General features: G+C 44.7%; 1 protein-coding gene across 1 annotated transcript in view; it reads left to right on the top strand.

Annotated features, from left to right (window-relative positions):
* smg1 (SMG1 nonsense mediated mRNA decay associated PI3K related kinase) overlaps positions 1 to 16,693 on the top strand; it is a 57,774-nt gene that overhangs the window by 37,985 nt on the left and 3,096 nt on the right. Inside the window, exons 37-63 of the mRNA XM_067570502.1 lie at positions 277 to 494; positions 993 to 1,147; positions 1,418 to 1,640; positions 1,874 to 2,120; positions 3,163 to 3,392; positions 3,832 to 4,077; positions 4,289 to 4,427; positions 4,553 to 4,662; positions 5,789 to 6,007; positions 6,481 to 6,674; positions 6,843 to 7,015; positions 7,493 to 7,772; positions 8,150 to 8,422; positions 8,546 to 8,780; positions 9,643 to 9,854; positions 9,979 to 10,135; positions 10,612 to 10,801; positions 10,960 to 11,240; positions 11,867 to 12,076; positions 13,006 to 13,143; positions 13,425 to 13,577; positions 13,717 to 13,896; positions 14,154 to 14,381; positions 14,640 to 14,851; positions 14,949 to 15,049; positions 15,842 to 16,015; positions 16,325 to 16,431. Of these exons, the coding sequence (XP_067426603.1) occupies positions 277 to 494; positions 993 to 1,147; positions 1,418 to 1,640; positions 1,874 to 2,120; positions 3,163 to 3,392; positions 3,832 to 4,077; positions 4,289 to 4,427; positions 4,553 to 4,662; positions 5,789 to 6,007; positions 6,481 to 6,674; positions 6,843 to 7,015; positions 7,493 to 7,772; positions 8,150 to 8,422; positions 8,546 to 8,780; positions 9,643 to 9,854; positions 9,979 to 10,135; positions 10,612 to 10,801; positions 10,960 to 11,240; positions 11,867 to 12,076; positions 13,006 to 13,143; positions 13,425 to 13,577; positions 13,717 to 13,896; positions 14,154 to 14,381; positions 14,640 to 14,851; positions 14,949 to 15,049; positions 15,842 to 16,015; positions 16,325 to 16,431 (5,285 nt within the window). The remainder of the gene's footprint in view (positions 1 to 276; positions 495 to 992; positions 1,148 to 1,417; positions 1,641 to 1,873; positions 2,121 to 3,162; positions 3,393 to 3,831; positions 4,078 to 4,288; positions 4,428 to 4,552; positions 4,663 to 5,788; positions 6,008 to 6,480; positions 6,675 to 6,842; positions 7,016 to 7,492; positions 7,773 to 8,149; positions 8,423 to 8,545; positions 8,781 to 9,642; positions 9,855 to 9,978; positions 10,136 to 10,611; positions 10,802 to 10,959; positions 11,241 to 11,866; positions 12,077 to 13,005; positions 13,144 to 13,424; positions 13,578 to 13,716; positions 13,897 to 14,153; positions 14,382 to 14,639; positions 14,852 to 14,948; positions 15,050 to 15,841; positions 16,016 to 16,324; positions 16,432 to 16,693) is intronic.

Genomic DNA, 16,693 nt, shown 5'->3' with positions numbered 1-16,693 from the left:
TTAGCCACGTCTCATCTCATGTCTACTTCATTTCTCATTCATTTGATTAGAAGTCATTTATTCTCATTATCTTCACTGCGACTAGACACTCAGAAATGATGGTGATTAGTTTAGCTACTATTAACAGTATAACAGATGTCAAAACTCAATTAGATTTTATTGTAATGAAGTAAAAAAATATCAGCTTATTGGCCTTAATGAATAGAAATGATTGCTAACACTAGTAAAAATCTAAATATTGTGGATCTGTTAATTGATGATGAAATGTGTTGACAGGGAACAAACTTCCGTCAGCTCTGCCCACCTTCTTGGGCAGCATGCAGGGAGATGGTCTGGGTGGTGAAGATGAGGATGAGCAGCCGGACAGCAGCGGACAAGGAGGAGCTCCAGAGGAGCTGGCAACCTGCTCCAGTCAAGACCAAGCCATGATGCAGGACTGTTACAGCAAGATTGTGGAGAAGCTGTCTTTAGCTAATCCTACCATGGTGCTTCAGGTAGGAGGCCGCACACAGACTTCTCTGCTATTTCATGGTCCATTTGTACTAGTCTCCTGCAGGCTTTGGCAAACAACCTGTCAGAAGCCGTATCTGTCAAAAATGTCACATAATACCAGACAGAGCAAAAAACCAGCATTTTTTTGTTAATGTTTATTAGGATATTAGCTGCATCTGAAAAAGACCCATATTACAGGACGGTTCCCAAATATAACTAAGAATCAAGCTTAAACTTCCCCAAAGAAATGAAAGATCAAGGTCTTGCAGTGGAAATGCTTCCCAAAAATGTGTCTTAACTAGCCGGCCACATAAATGTGTAAGTTGTCTGGAAATGCTAAAACTTACAGAGTGAGGAAGATGTCAATCGAGCACTATGTGTACACACCCACACAGTCCTGGGAAGAGGTCTACTCAAGATTAATATGTACACCTCTGTGTAAGTCAGATAGATGCTGTATTCTTAAGAAGCTGCTAATCAATCCTGTGTGCTGACCACAGGTCCAGCAGCTGGTGGGTGAGCTGCGCAGGGTGACGTTACTGTGGGATGAACTGTGGCTGGGCGTGTTACAGCAGCAACACATGCACGTGCTGCGTAGGATACAACAGCTGGAGGACGAGGTCAAGAGGGTGCAGAACAACAATACACTGCGCAGGTGAGAACGGCCTACTGAGCTCCTTCCAGCCTACTCTTTCCCAACAGCTGCGTTTAACCTAGAAGTCTTCTGTTCTGATAAATACATTAACAGGACCTGGATAAAAGCTAACAAGCAAAATCATCAATAGTTTCTGTTCTTTTCAGCCTCTCAGTGCGTTTTGATTTCATCTCCATTTTGACTCTGTTTGCATCTTTAAACCACAGGTGTTGAACAGCAAATCAACCCTGTAAGTAGTTCTCAATCATTACGCTCTCTGTTGTGCTGCAGGGAAGAAAAGATTGCCATAATGCGTGAGAAGCACTCTGCTCTGATGCGTCCCGTTGTTTTCGCCTTGGATCACGTCTGCAGCATCACAGCTGCTCCAGCAGAGACACCACACGAGACCTGGTTCCAGCAGACCTACGGTGATGCCATCAACTCTGCCCTGGAGCGACTGAGAAATCCCCACAACCCTGCCAACCCTGCCAGCAGCTGGCTTCCCTTCAAACAGGTGTGTTTGTATGCACCAAGGATTCATGGTGCTTTTCAGAACACCGAGTCAAATGGTGTTCGATCACAGACAGTAACCATCATATCATCACAGCAGTTACTCAGAGACTCATTTGCATGGATGCAGGCTTATTAATAGTTGTGTACGTGTATAATTTCTATACCTCATTAAAACAATGGTTATAAATTGTACATAATGAAAAGTTTGACCCAAATTGTGTGTGTGTTGGTCAGATCATGATAAGCCTGCAGCAGCGTGCTCAGAAGCGAGCCAGCTATCTGCTTCATTTGGATGAGATCAGTCCTCGTCTGGCATCGATGTCTACAACAGAGATGGCCCTGCCAGGCGAGGTGTCGGCATCAGACACTGTCACCATACAGAACGTAGGCAACTCAATCACCATCCTGCCCACCAAGACCAAGCCAAAGAAGCTCTTCTTCCTAGGCTCAGATGGACACAACTACCCTTACCTTTTTAAAGGTAAACATTAACACCCCGTATCTACTTCAGCAATGTGCATAGGCTCTGAAGCTAGGCATAGCTAACGTGCACCTCCTCAAAAAGCCATGGAGATGCAACATAAGGCTACTGGTAGAGATTGTTCAGAGTTAAGACAACATGAAACAGGTTGAAAAAAATGCTCACTTATGTTCTCCTTTTCAGTTACACACATCTAGCAAAGGCATTTTCACTCCAAATCATCTTCTTGCCCTGATTAAAGTTCTCTATTACAGTGAATGGAACAATAAATATGTATGTATGGGGTCCACACAGAATAGTCTCATATTCAGTAATGGAAGAGGGTGGGCCTTCTCACTGTTGCTCATATCACAAATGAGAGGATGTAAACAGTTACTGTGAGGACTATAATTGAAGCTGGAGGGGGAGGATTTTTGTCATAAATACAGTCCCCGAACCAGCATCCCCCTGAAAAACATCCTGAGGGAAACACTGCACTCTGTTGTAAGACTGTCTAGCAGAGACACTGTGTGAATGAATGAGAGAGAATAATGGCTGAAACTACAGTATGAAAATAAGTTCGTAATAGTTTGTTTTCCTTTTTAAAGAAAAAAAAAACATGTTTTCTAAATCTCCTCTATTGATATCTACAGAGCCTGGGAGGTGTCACAGAGAAAAGAAAACTAAATCATGCACGATGCATGTATGATTTCATAATTCAGTATGGTTTTAGTTTTTCTTGTCTCCATAGGTATCTGTCCATGCATACAATTTTGGTTTTATTTGTTCAGGTTTTGAAATATTTTGAGATATTAAAATTCTGCCTCCACCCTCATTCAACGGAGGTGAATTGAATTTAGTTTGTGGTTTTTTTAGACATTGAAAATTCAACATCATTGCTTCTTTCCAAAAAGTGTTCCTGTTACTCTAGGTAATCCACAGACCTGACTGTCAACAGTTTTCACAGGAAGCATAGAGTGGTTTCAATAAAAAGTACTACTGACACTAAATCACATGAGTGTCAGTAGTACTGAAGTAGTGATTAACATCTTGTCTCTCTCAGGTCTGGAGGATTTGCACTTGGATGAGCGCATCATGCAGTTCTTGTCAATTGTCAACACCATGTTCACTAAGATCAACCAGCAGGAGCAGCCACACTTCCACGCCCGCCACTACTCTGTCACCCCCCTGGGAACCCGATCAGGGCTCATCCAGTGGGTGGACGGAGCCACACCCCTCTTTGGCCTCTATAAGCGCTGGCAGCAGCGGGAGGCTGTGCTGCAGGCTCAGAAGGTAACATTTTCTTCTGTTCTATGCTACACTGTAAATGAGTAAGCAGACATACACTGGATCATGTGATCGGCAAGAATTTGTCCATCAAAACAGCACCAGGCCATTTTCTGACCAATCAATCAATCAATAGGCCGTATGCATGCTCAACTTACTTTTTTCTGTGAGGTTTGCTTATACAAGTGTTCCAAGTGGGATTCTACAAACTGTCTTAACTGCCCAAACTTGTTGTAAGTCACGACTGTCAGTCTGATGAATGTCACCTGTTCATGAGGAGGTGCTCGTTAGTGAGATGTGATCATTAGTATAATCAATGCCCCTAAAATGTCCATATAAGGCTCCATGTTCCTCTCCGTTTGTGGGAGAGTTTCATTCACAAAAAGTTCCCAAAGAGTAATTGTTTTTCCTCTGAGCTAAATTGACACATTTCTGTCCTAACCAGGCCCAAGACTCATTCCAGCAGCAGCCAGTGCCTCCAGTACCCCGCCCCAGTGAACTCTACTACAGCCGCATCGGGCCTGCTCTGAAGGCAGTGGGGCTCAGCCTAGACATGACGAGACGAGACTGGCCTCTCGGAGTCATGAAGGAGGTGCTGAAAGAGTTAATGGAGGCTACCCCCTCCAACCTGCTGGCCAAGGAGCTGTGGTGTTCCTGCACCACACCCAGCGAGTGGTGGAGGGTGACTCAGGTAACCATGGTTATTACCATTTTTAAAATGACATTTGTCACGAAAACATTTTTTTTTAACTGTTTTTCAAACCATGTAACTGGTGTTCTCTCTAACCTTCTGTTGTTGTTGTTGTTGTTGTAGTTTTCTAACAGTGGCACCAGATTTTTTTTGCACCATTGGCCATTATCAACGTTCTGTTTGGTTCATATTCCTTTCTGTTACTCTGCAGTCCTACGCCAGATCTACTGCTGTCATGTCGATGGTGGGATACATCATTGGCCTTGGCGACCGTCATCTTGACAATGTTCTGATTGACATGACCACTGGAGAGGTGGTGCACATTGACTACAATGTATGCTTTGAAAAAGGTAAAGCTGTGGAGCCAACTCACTTAATTTCTTAATTTGCCACAGTCAGTGTGAGTGACAGTTTCAAGCTGTTTGCATGACAGTGTGGAATCAGTTTAACCAGAACGTTTCATTTCTTTCTGTAGGAAAGAGCCTGCGAGTGCCAGAGAAGGTACCGTTCAGGATGACCCACAACATCGAGACTGCTCTGGGAGTCACTGGGGTGGAGGGCATCTTCAGGCTGTCCTGTGAACAGGTTACTGTCATGTCACACACTGCTGGGTCCATCTCACTCTGCTGGACCCCATGTCATTCACACTGAACATTCCCATATATGTTTCAAGGGTAACTCCGTTGATGTTGCGCATCAAAGTGTGTTTCCAGGTGTTGGGGAGTACTGTTGCAGGGCTCTACAGTGCAAGAGAAAATTAGTGTGCGTGTGAGTGATTCACTCGTGTCCCATAGAAAATGAATGGAGGCAAACTTAACATGATGCCACCTTCAATGGGTCTTCACCCTGTCCCTCAGTGACAAGCGAATAGGGATGATGACACAGTAAATGGAAGATGCGTATTCGATTGCAATGGCTCAAATTGGCGCAACGATGTTGAAAAGTTGAAAATGTTTCAGCTTTAGTGAAAAATTTGCACTATCCTAGGGCTTTATGAAACTGCTTTGTAAACGGACAGAGTTGAGAGGGAACAAGAGAAAGACTGGAGAGAAATAACAGAACTGCAGTTTCTGATGAGTTCTGAGTTCAGTCAGAGGCTGAGCTGAACACAAATACTCACACAGAGGGTTTGTGCTAGCTTAAAGCTAACGTATTTATATATAACCAAACATCCCGATGGCAGATCATCTCAGCTACCTGTCACTAATTAACGTTAATTCTGTGTTTGTGTGCTCTCTGCAATGCAAGCCAAAGATTATTTGTTAGGAAAGACACTTCACTCTGATAACACTGAGTGAAGCAGCGCTCCACTGTCTTCTCTAGTAAAACAATCACCTGATCACGCCACAATTTCAGGAGGAACACTCTCTAGTTTAACTGTCATTCCTTTCAGATTAATAATTTAAGGTTATCTGCTTCATAGTTTGAATCAGGACTTCCAGTATTTGGAGAAATTTGCTTGAGAAAAATTAAGAGAAGGTTATCACAGTTTGAAGCCAATAATGCTAAAATTCTTCACTTATGGATCGGTCTATTATTATTATTATTATTAGGGGGTCTGATGACTGGATTGTAAAACCATTTGTACACCTAAACTTTAAGCCACTAGTGTGCAGAACCCAGTCTTTATCTCCAATAAAAATGTTTACTGTGTCTTGTGGATAGTTGTTACGCTGATGAATAAATGCTGACGTCAAATGTGTCATTTCAGGTGGTTCAGATGATGCGTCGCGGCAGAGAAACCCTACTGACCCTGCTGGAGGCCTTCGTCTATGATCCCCTGGTAGACTGGACTGCTGGGGGGGAGGTGGGCTTTGCCGGTGCAGTGTATGGAGGAGGAGGCCAACAGGCTGACAGCAAGCAGAGCAAGAGGGAGATGGAGAGAGACATCACACGCTCTCTCTTCTCCTCCAGGGTGGCTGAGATTAAGGTGAGGTCATGACAGAAGTAGACTGCTACATGTGGGCACATGTCAGTCTGTTAGTAAATAAAGACTATCAGCCAGTGTTGTTCAGCTCTGCTGTGATGGACGTTCCATGCTGAGGTTTTCAACATCTAATCTTGTTTATTTGTTTGAACATTTCATTTCATTAAATCGGTGAACATGTTTCAGAGACTTAGTTTCCTTTAATGGTCTAAATGATAATCAGAGGTTTCAGTTTGATTAAAATCAGGAGACTACAACGGATGCCCCCTTTTTATTTAAACAGCATTAGTGGAGGAAAGAAGACAGCAGGGAGTAGACTGCTGGGTCCAGGTTAGGGAAGCTTATGATTAAAGCCTGGCAAATGAAACTTTCAACTACTTTAACATCAGGAAACCCAAGATGCATTAAGTGCTGCACACAGATGATCCAGAAACTAGGCATTTGAGGATTCTGAATGTGATGTGGACTGTGTACAGGTGAACTGGTTTAAGAATCGTGAAGAAATGCTGGCAGTGCTGCCACAAGTGGAAGAAGCCATGGAGGAGTACCTGGTCCTGCAGGATCTGCTTTGCCAGGGGGAGAAGCTACAAGCCAAGCTGCAGGAGGAGATGGCCTTCCTGGAGGGAGCAGAGAACCACCCGGACCACCTCATCCTCACCCTGGAACAAAGGTCAGAGATAGCACAATGCCCATGAGTCACCATGAAATAGAAACTATGAATATATTATCATATTAATGTCACTGCGCTACACAAGTGTATTTTAATGTCACTTGAGATAGTCACTAATCCAGCAGAAGTGGACAAATATTCTGAAAGCTTATTCTTCCCTTTTCACAGGTACTCTGAACATACCCAGCTGCAGTCGCGGCAGCGGACTGTGCAGGAGGCTATTCAGAGCAAGCTGGCCGACCTGGACCAGTGGATCTCCCAGTACCAGGCAGCATTCTCCAACTTGGAGGCCACCCAGCTGGCCAGTCTACTGCAGGACATCAGCAGCCCCATAGATCTTGGTTAGTCCCACTGGAAATTACACAGGCAGGATGAATGAATGAAATGGTTAAAAATCAGCAATTTCAGAAAATACATTTTGTAGCGTTTTCAGGGTTTTATGAAAAATACTCTCCCCAATTCATAAGCAAAGTTTCTAGATATGATGTATTTAATATGCTTTTTACCATGGAGTCTTTATTCTGGTTATTTAGGTTAGGTTAAAGATACATTTTAATTGAAAACAACACTGCCATACTGTTTGTCAAAAAGTAGTCCTGTTTTCTGCCAGAAAAACAATCAAGCATATTCCCTCCAAGATCAAGCTGCCAGCATGTAGTGTAGAGTGTGATGGAAAGGCAGCTAATTTTTCAGTTTTTCTGAGTTAATGCCTATAAATTAGTGTGGTAGTGATATATTGTTAAAATGCTACATGGAGCATTTATTTTAGTTTCCTTGGACTGTGTTATATGTTGTTCTTTGTTTTCCACCCCTTCCAGGTCCTCCCAGTTATGTGCCAGCTACAGCCTTCCTACAGAACGCGGGCCAGGCCCACCTGATCAGCCAGTGCGAGAGCCTAGAGGCAGAGGTGAGCTCCCTACTGCAGCAGCGCCGTGGGGCCCTTCGTGGTTGCCTGGAGCAGTTGCACAGCTATGCCACAGTGGCTTTGCTGTACCCACGGGCCACCCTGCTGCGCCATCGGGCACACCAGTGGAAGGCCTGGTTGGAGGAACTGCTGAGAGACATGACAGTGGAGCACTGCCAGCACATTTACAGACAGTAAGGAATGCTTTACTTTCTTTGTATTGTACATATAATCACTCATTAAACCATTGCCATGAAGAATTTCTGATTGGCCAGACGGTTTGCTTTATTTTTAGATGATTGAGAGTGTTCTCCATAGCCTGTCATGGGTGAAAGGCTATTGTCTGTAGCTGTTACTAAGATCACAGATATTTATGTTATATAAGGTTACAGATATTCCTCCTTGGCATTGTTAAAAGGTCGCTTCATCCTAATTATGCAGGATAATCCACGGACCAGTTATCATATGTGGGTTAACATTTCTATCAAGGTTGCCATGTTTGTTACGTTGTTACTCTATCCTGTAACTTTTTATGGCCACAGTTGAGCTTTGTTTCCCCCTCCCTCCACAGATATGAGGTGCTGTTTGCCCCCCAGCCTCCTGCAGCCTCCTGCCAGTTCCTGTCCAGTGTGGAGTTGACTTTGCAGCACCAAGTGGCTGACACCAATGAGCGTGTGATGCACCAAGCAGAGCGACTGAAGGCTGAGGGCACAACTGCAGCAGCCTGTGAGGAGCAGTTGCAGGAAATTGAACACTGCATTGCAGTGTTCTTGCGGGAGAACGGAGAGCCAGGCTCCCTCAGCCTAGCTGGAATCATCACCTCTGCCCTCTGCTCACTCTGCAGGTACAACACAGATCTTTGTCCATTCAGACTGATAGAAATAGAGATAGTAATAAGATATCCATACGTATCTACATTGTCGCATGTGAACATAACAAAGTCACTGGTTGTGTTTTTTGTGTCCAGGCGGAACCTGGTGATGGAGGGGGCGGCAGCCAGTGCTGGAGAGCAGCTGGTAGACCTGACGTCTCGGGATGGGGCGTGGTTCCTGGAGGAGCTTTGCAGTATGATTGGAAACGTCAGTTCCCTGACAACGCTGCTACAACGCTGCCCACTCCTGCCCCATGATCTGGAGCTGCCAGCACCCTCAGCTACCACCCAGGCTGTGTACCTGGCCAACGCTGTGTACACCTGCTTGCAGGTAGGTGCGCCCCCAAGACGCAGTAATGGCGGGACCCCACTGGGCGCCACATTCCAGCTCCAATGTGGCCACCGCAGCTGATCACGGCCACTCTAGTCAATGCTTGTGATCCTACCGGGCGCACCACGGTGCGTTTCAGAAGCATCCCAGAAGCGGCTCTCCGCTTGGTGCCTCACCTATTTTTGACGGAGGCCACGTCAACCAGCACAGAGCATATCGTGCTGGGCAGGAAGTCAGACACAGAAACAACATTGAGCATCTGGTCAATTTTCACAATAAAACACCCCATGCAGACTCCTGATCGTATATCAACAATAAACGCAATTAAAACAGACGAATACAGAAAAACCATTTAACTAAGTAGCCTACTTAACCATAGCAGAAGCACAAAAACCAAGGAAAATGACCAAATTAATGAAAACTGAGCAAGTTAACAAAATTGGACAGTTTAGTTGCCCTGCTACTGCAGTAATTATGGTAGCCTTAAGGCACTTTATCAGCTTTGACAAGGCTGCAGTAATTACTGTAGTAGGAGTGCAACTGAATTTAAAAGGCGGATGACTTCCCCGCAGTCAAGACGCTCTGCTTCTGACACGCTCCTGGTGGGAAAGGGCACCATGCAGAGGACGGAGCGAAACCGCTTTGTAGCCGGAACGTGCCTCACACATGCCCGGTGGGATCCCGGCGTAAAATAAACCAGTTACAAGTCAAAGCAGTCAATTCTCTGAATGAAAATGAGAATCTTTGTATGATTTCAGAGAATGGTTTTATTTTTATGTGTGTGTAGATGTTGTGGTCACAGCAGCAGTGGAAAAAAGATAAAAGAATTTCTGACACTAATGTATCTCTTTGTTCACTGTAGGAACTGAACACCAACTTCCGTCAGATCATCTTTCCCGAGGCCTTGCGTTGTATGGTAAAAGGAGAGCCCACCCTAGAGTCTATGTTGGCAGAGCTGGAGCAGCTGGTGGAGCAGAGCTCTGATGGTCTTGGCTTGCAGGGTTTAGCTGACGGTCTGCAGGCCACCACAAGTCTGGACCATGATGGACACAATCACTGCATGGACATCACCAGGTAAGTGTTGAATTCTACTCATGAATTTGATCACACACAGCATTGGCTTAATTCATTGCAAACTAAAAATACTGAAAACCCAAAGCATATCTGATGTATGAAAGACTTGTGTTTGTGTGGTCAGGATGCTGCGTGCTCAGTACTCTGAGCTGATCCAGCCTCGCAGCATGGATAGACCAGGCCAGGACACACCAAAGATGTCTGCGGGTCAAATGCTGCTGGTGGCCTTTGATGGCATGTTCACCCAACTAGAGACTGCCTTTGGGCAGCTCACTGAAAAGGTAGCACCCGATCTTCCTTCAGATGCAATAAACGTAATAATGGGCTGTAAATGACTTCTGACTTATATAAGCCCTCATTCTAAGTAAAAACCACAAGCTTGAAGTCTGCATGAGGCCAGTCAGCCTGCATGTCGCCATAGACCCTCACACCACACACATGCATCACATTACCATTTTAAAGCCAGTGTTTGTCACACTCAAAAAGCCTTTAATATCATACATCATACTGTAGAGCTTTTCACTGACTTTGGACAGACTACAGATTGTGGGCCTGCAGCTGGGCTTGGTACAGTGGATTGTGGGAGTGGGCAGGTGTGGCAAAAACTACTGCAGGTGCAGGGCAGACCTCTAGCACGAGTGGAGACAGTAGGCTTGCCTGGTGGTAAACACTGACTGGTTTCACACTGATCCATTTTTCCTTGAGCCACCAGTCATCCTTGCTGAATAAAAGTTCCTCTACTCCTCATTGTCCTCAGCTGAGTTCACTGGAGGTGCCGTCAGCCTGGAGGAAGGTGGATGTTCTCAGGGAGGCTCGGGCTGCACAGCTCCACTTCTTTGACAGCCTAACTCAGCGGCAGCTGATGGAAGAGGTCTTCTTCCTGAAGAGACTGCAAACCATCAGGGATTTCTTCAGACTGTGTGCCTCCTTTGCTCAGACTCTGTCTGGTAAGAGCTCTTCACCACCTAGTCAGTTATATCTGAGCTTGATTGTTTTAAGAAACTACATTTCTGTCATATTAATGGTCCATTATCATCAGTGTTGCAAGTTCTCTGATCATTTCCAGCCAGCTGTGTGACGAGTGTGACAAACCTTGTGTGTCCAGGTACTTGTCCCCCAGCTGAGGACCTGCTACCTTCCAATGGACCAGTTGGTCTGGGGAAGCCACTGTACCGGCGGCCCAGTGCGACAGGGTCAGGTGTGGCAGTGGTCAGTGAGGAACAGATGACCCGCCCCATTAAGGCCTTCACAGCTGAGTTTGTTCGGCAGATGCTCATGGGTCTGCCCAGCCAAGCCCTCGGTCTGGCCCTCTGCAGCACCCTGTCTGCCCTCGGCCTGGACATTGTTGCTCAGGTGGAGGCCAAAGACTTTGGTGCAGAGAGCAAGGTACAACAATTTTGTGTGTGTGTAAGAAATGACAGTGTTTTAATTTCACATCTTGTAATTATGAATTCCACAGAGGATATGGACATATTTAGTTTAATCCCACATATTTTTATTTTGTACTGTAAATCAGTTTGTAACATGAAGAATGGTGCTGTGTAGTTCATCATTTTTCAAATGTTATTTAATTAATTTGACATCACAGATAGCTGTGACGTCAGACAAACAGCTTTGTTTTTTTTTTGTTTTTGTTTAATTTTGTTGTGAATTCAATCCTCATTGACTTTACTCAGCTGTATTATTCTTGAAACCTGATGATTCCTGCTCAGTTGGATTGAGAATCGTGCCATAATATTACCTAAAGTTCCTCTGTGTGCTCATTCAATTTCCCAACTGACAGAGATTAGAACATGTCGATCAGTGAAACAAAGGAAACAATCTACTGCAGTCCCACTCCAGACCTAATGTACCTGAGTCATACTGAAAATATGATAAACTAACCAATATTCTTTTTCTTTTTATTATTAGACCATTTACTCTTTCAGTGTACAAAACAATCACACCTCTCACTCAATATCTGACTGCTACCTTATCTTGACTCTAAACCGTTGCCTGTCGTGGCTCTGAAGGTGTCTCTGGATGAGCTTTGTAAGAAGACAGTGGAGCAGAGCCTGGCATCAGGCCGGGTCTCCCAGCTGCTGCTGAACAGAGCCACGGTGCTGGCCTCCTCCTACGACACGGCCTGGAAGAAAGTGGACCTGCTGAGGAGGTTGGATGGCAGCCTGGAGGCGGTTAAGGCCAGCCTGCAGAGGAGTCAGCTGCACATCGCCATGTTCCAGGTACACACAGGAGCCTGAGAAGCTGTGTTCATATCCTACTCAAAAAATGAGATGATATTCAAAGCAATTGCATTGAAAAATTTGATTGCTCGAAAAACTGTGCTGTCATGCACACCAGCATTGGTGGAATTTCTATTCTCACACCATACAAAATTAGTGTTTCAAATAATACTGTAGATAAGCAGCAACCACAAAAAAATCCAACTTTTTATCGGGATTCATGCAGTCATAAAAACCTGGAAAAGTAATGGAATTTTAAAATGTTGTTGTCCAGGCCTGGAAAAGTTTTAGAAAAATGTGAAATCACGAGAGGTTTTGGAGAAGTCACCGAAAATTCTTAACACAGTGAATAAAAGTTTTAAACATAACCTGCATATTATTGAAATCATGCTTAAGAGCAGACATACGATCACTCAGGTATGATGATCACAGATGTAGTAGGCCACATCAGTAAGCTCATGGGGTGACATCCATTCTCCACTGCAAGCTCGCCTTGACAATCAATACCATAACTTTGAGAAGACCATGCAAAATGTGGCTTGTGTGGAAAAATATGAATCATTTGGAACATGAGAGAGGAAATGCAGTTAGTGGATTCATCATAGATTTACCATGTTTACACTGCTGGTCTGATGTCACATGAAAGAAAGAAGTAGTGAGTCTTCAACTTCAGCAGACAGATAACCATATATTTTATGAATTATTCAGTCGGGATGTGGACTGAAGTCTGCCTATTGAGTATATGACTTAAAGGCTAAGGATTTTATTCATTTGTTTATTTTGTGTGTCAGCAGCTCATATTGATGCTAAATATTACATGACAAGTTGGGTTAGTATAGAGGTCAGGCCTGTAATAGAGGGTAGGGACTAGAGAATGAATGTTCCTCCACGTATAACACTGTGTGTTTTTGTGTGTGTCCATCCTCCAGTGGCAGCATGAGGATGTTCTGGGCCCCAATAATCAGCCTTTAAGTGTCAGCATTCCTCCTCGCTCTGTCATCCTCAGCAACATGAAGAAGAAGCTCTACAAGCTGAGTCAGGATGAGGGAGCTATTGTCACCATTCAGGTCAGTGTCAACCGCAATTTAGCATAGAGCCAATACTGAGAGCTTAAATACTTCAATTTTTAAGACAATTTAAAGATGGAGAATGTTGGAACCCAGGTTATAACATGCTGTTTGACACTTTCACCTCACTGTCACCAAAATGTTGATGGAGAAAACCGAATCCTTTATTTTTGTATTCATTTAGTTTGCATAAAAGTGGTTGTGATTTGACTTAAAAACTGCAAATGAAATCTTCAAACAAATGTCCGTATTCTGTGTTGTTTGACTGCTGATGTCCTCAGGAGAAGCTGGCATCACTGGAGGCGAGCATCGAGCAGCGTCTGAAGTGGGCTGGTGGAGCCAACCCAGCACTGGCCCCCGTCCTGCAGGACTTTGAGATGACCATCAGGGAGAGACGGGCCATGGTGGCCAGAGAGAACCAGCGCACCAGCCAGGTAATACCACTGCCACGCTCATGATCAACCACTCATTTGTAAAGCGTGAGAAAGACTGGACTCTTTCTTACCAGCCTGAGCACTTGATAGATGACTGATGTTAAAGAAAATGTCAAATGTCCTTGCTGTCTTTTTCCAGGTCACCTTTTTGTGCTCCACCATCCTAAACTTCGAAGGCCTTCGGACCCGATCCCCCGAGGCTCTCAACATGGATGCAGCACTGTTTGAGCTGCTGAAGCGCTGCCAGCAGACCTGTTCATATGCTGCCCAGTTTAGTAGCACAGTGTCTCCACTGGAGCTCCAGCTACTGCACAGACTGGTGGGTGTGACCGCTGACCTCTACACAGTCTATGCTCCTTTCCAAAAATATGACCTGTTACTTCTTGGCAACAGTATTAGAAGTTCTTTAAGACGTTTATATAGGAATAACATTTTAGTTCTAATTAGATGGTTATTCATAGAGATGCTTTTAAGGACAAAGCACAAACATCAAGAGAGATTAAAAGCATGCATGAGCACATTAACACCAGGTTTCCCAATCAGGCTTATTTTTAAGCTCTTTGTTGATCACCACAGAGTCCAGTGTTGGACCTGCCCATAGGCAGCCCTGATTGGCTGAGCTGTGCCCAGAGGCAGCTGGAGGAGGAGCTTAGCGTTGAGCGGAGGACTCAGGAGGAGCGGGAGCAGCAGCTGGAGTCGTGTGGAGAGACACTGCAGCTCCTGGTGGACTCCATTAAGACCATTCTGTCCAACCATAACCGCCAACTGGCTGACGTCAAGCACCTGCTGAGAGCCATGGCCAAGGTACACTCAAGGCTACTTCACATGTGTACATGATTTGTTTTTATACATTTTCAAAACATTTCTAAAAGATCTAAGAATAAAATCTTTAACACATTGAAGTGTGCAAAATGTGAAGGGCTGCTGTGGACACCAGAAACATTGTGGTTGGCTTCAGTGCTCAGACAAGTGTGTTTCAGTACATGCCTTAGTTTTTGTGCTGTAAAGTTCCATGAGTCTGTTTCAGCCAGCAGTTGTCCTCTGTGTTTGTCCTGCATACAGGATGAGGAGGCAGCATTGGCAGACGGTGAAGAGGTGGCATATGAGGGCAGCGTGCGTCACTTCCTGTTGGAGTACAAGGCGTGGCAGGACAACATCCAGCTGGTCTTATTCACTGTGGTCCAGGCCAGCGGGCAGCATCGCAACCAGGAACAGCTTGAACTGCTGGAGGAGATCCCTGCTACCCTGAAAGAGCTGCACTCCCAGAGCCAGAGGTACTCACACTCATATACAATTATACTCTCAATGTCTCTATTGAAATCATGTATTAATCCTCTGCATATGTGTGTGTGTGTGTGTGTGTCACTACAGTGTGTATAATGGCCTGGTGGGCTTTGCCTCCCCACTGGTGACAGACAGAGACAGTGAATGTGCCAGCCCTGTTTCTACAGCACAGACGAGCTTTGCAGCAGGTATGTTCTTCCAGGAATACACAGTATAACCCCTCGCTACTGTGCTCTTGAAAGGTAGCTGTAAAGAGACTGTAGCTTCCTCTTTAGCTTAGAACATCCATAGAAACATCTAAAACCACTGGAGAAATGGTTTATACTGCAGGAGTCATTTGACAGTTCTCTATTGTGAAAACCAGAGGAGCCAGGAAATAAATCATGGTTCCAGCTGTCCAAAAAAGTCCCAGGGAACTGCTTCCTGATGATCAAGGAACTCTTGGTCAAACACTGAACTTATACAGTTTCAAACACGCAGTGAGTGCCACTAGAATGAATATTACATGTAGGATGAGGGAGGGATGTTTATTAACAATAAAAACAAAGTTACAACCACTTTAAAAAGACAGAGATAAAGAGAAAGGGGGAACGGCAGTAAAGAGAGCGAAGGGATTGAATTGGAAATCCAAAATTTTGTTTGTTTGTTTCATGGTGGTTACACTCTAAAGCAGAAATAAATAACCATCAAACACTCAGTAGTTGTCTGATGTGGAGACGTGTTCTGGAGTTTTCAGCCTCTGCTTCACATGCTTCCTCAGGTGAAACACAAAAGGCACTTTGAGTTCTTAATTTAGCTCCTGGAACTATTTCAAGCTGACCACAGCTGCTATTCTCTACCATGGAGGACACGAACAAGCCACCTTTCAAGTGCACAGAGCATACATAAAATAAATACATATTTTAATAATAAGATATAGATAGAGGAGATGCAATTCATCTGCTTTCTTTTCCACCATGCTGAATGTTGTTTGACTTTAGCTGTTAGATGCAGTGGGGTGAAGACCCAACCGGACTCAATGTCCCAGAATGCACGCAAGGCTCTGCCACGTAACCTGGGAACCCCCACGGACACCCCACCCAGCACACTGCTGATGAACAAAGGCCTCAACCCCAGCCCCAAGAGGGCTGTACGAGACCCCAAAACAGGACGAGGTACCACACTGCACCCACTGCACAATGACCCTTCCTACTAAACATATGCAATGTAACAAACACTATAAAGTAGTATATGTATGTAACCCTCAGGATGTACCGGAGTGACCTTAAAATTATATACATTTTAAAAACACCTTAACATATGCTAAACATACATTTTAATAGTAATGTTGCACTTGGATTGGATGTTTTCTAGCAGTTAATATGCTGACACAAGTCAGAATGGTAAGGTTAAAGATGGCTGGGGTTGGAACTGTGGTACAATCCCTCCGCACTGCTTTGAACCTGCTGCTATCTGTGTTGCAGCTGTCCAGGAGAGGAACTCGTACGCTGTCAGTGTGTGGAAGAGAGTAAAAGCCAAGCTGGAGGGCAGAGACATCGATCCCAACAGGAGGATGAGCGTCACAGAGCAGGTAACACTCAGCAACATCCCTGATGCATCAACATGGCGCTGAATTATTTACACCCCTATTCAGAATACTCTTCTTCTGTGGTGGCCTCAGTTTTCACCTCAACACAAGCCTCTTGGCATCATGAGACTGCTGCTGTACAAAGTTACAGTGTATGTAACCATAACATTTAGCTTTATCCAGAGTGTGCCATGTCAGCTGCTATTCAAGAAAAATTCTCTCCTTTTCTCCTGCTTGTCATAGTTCAGTAGTTTGAACCAGGACT

This window comes from Thunnus thynnus, chromosome 17 (assembly GCF_963924715.1).
Source record: "Thunnus thynnus chromosome 17, fThuThy2.1, whole genome shotgun sequence".
Taxonomy (NCBI): domain Eukaryota; kingdom Metazoa; phylum Chordata; class Actinopteri; order Scombriformes; family Scombridae; genus Thunnus; species Thunnus thynnus.
The sequence above is the reverse complement of the archived record's forward strand: the minus strand, read 5'-3'. Positions and strand labels throughout refer to the sequence as shown.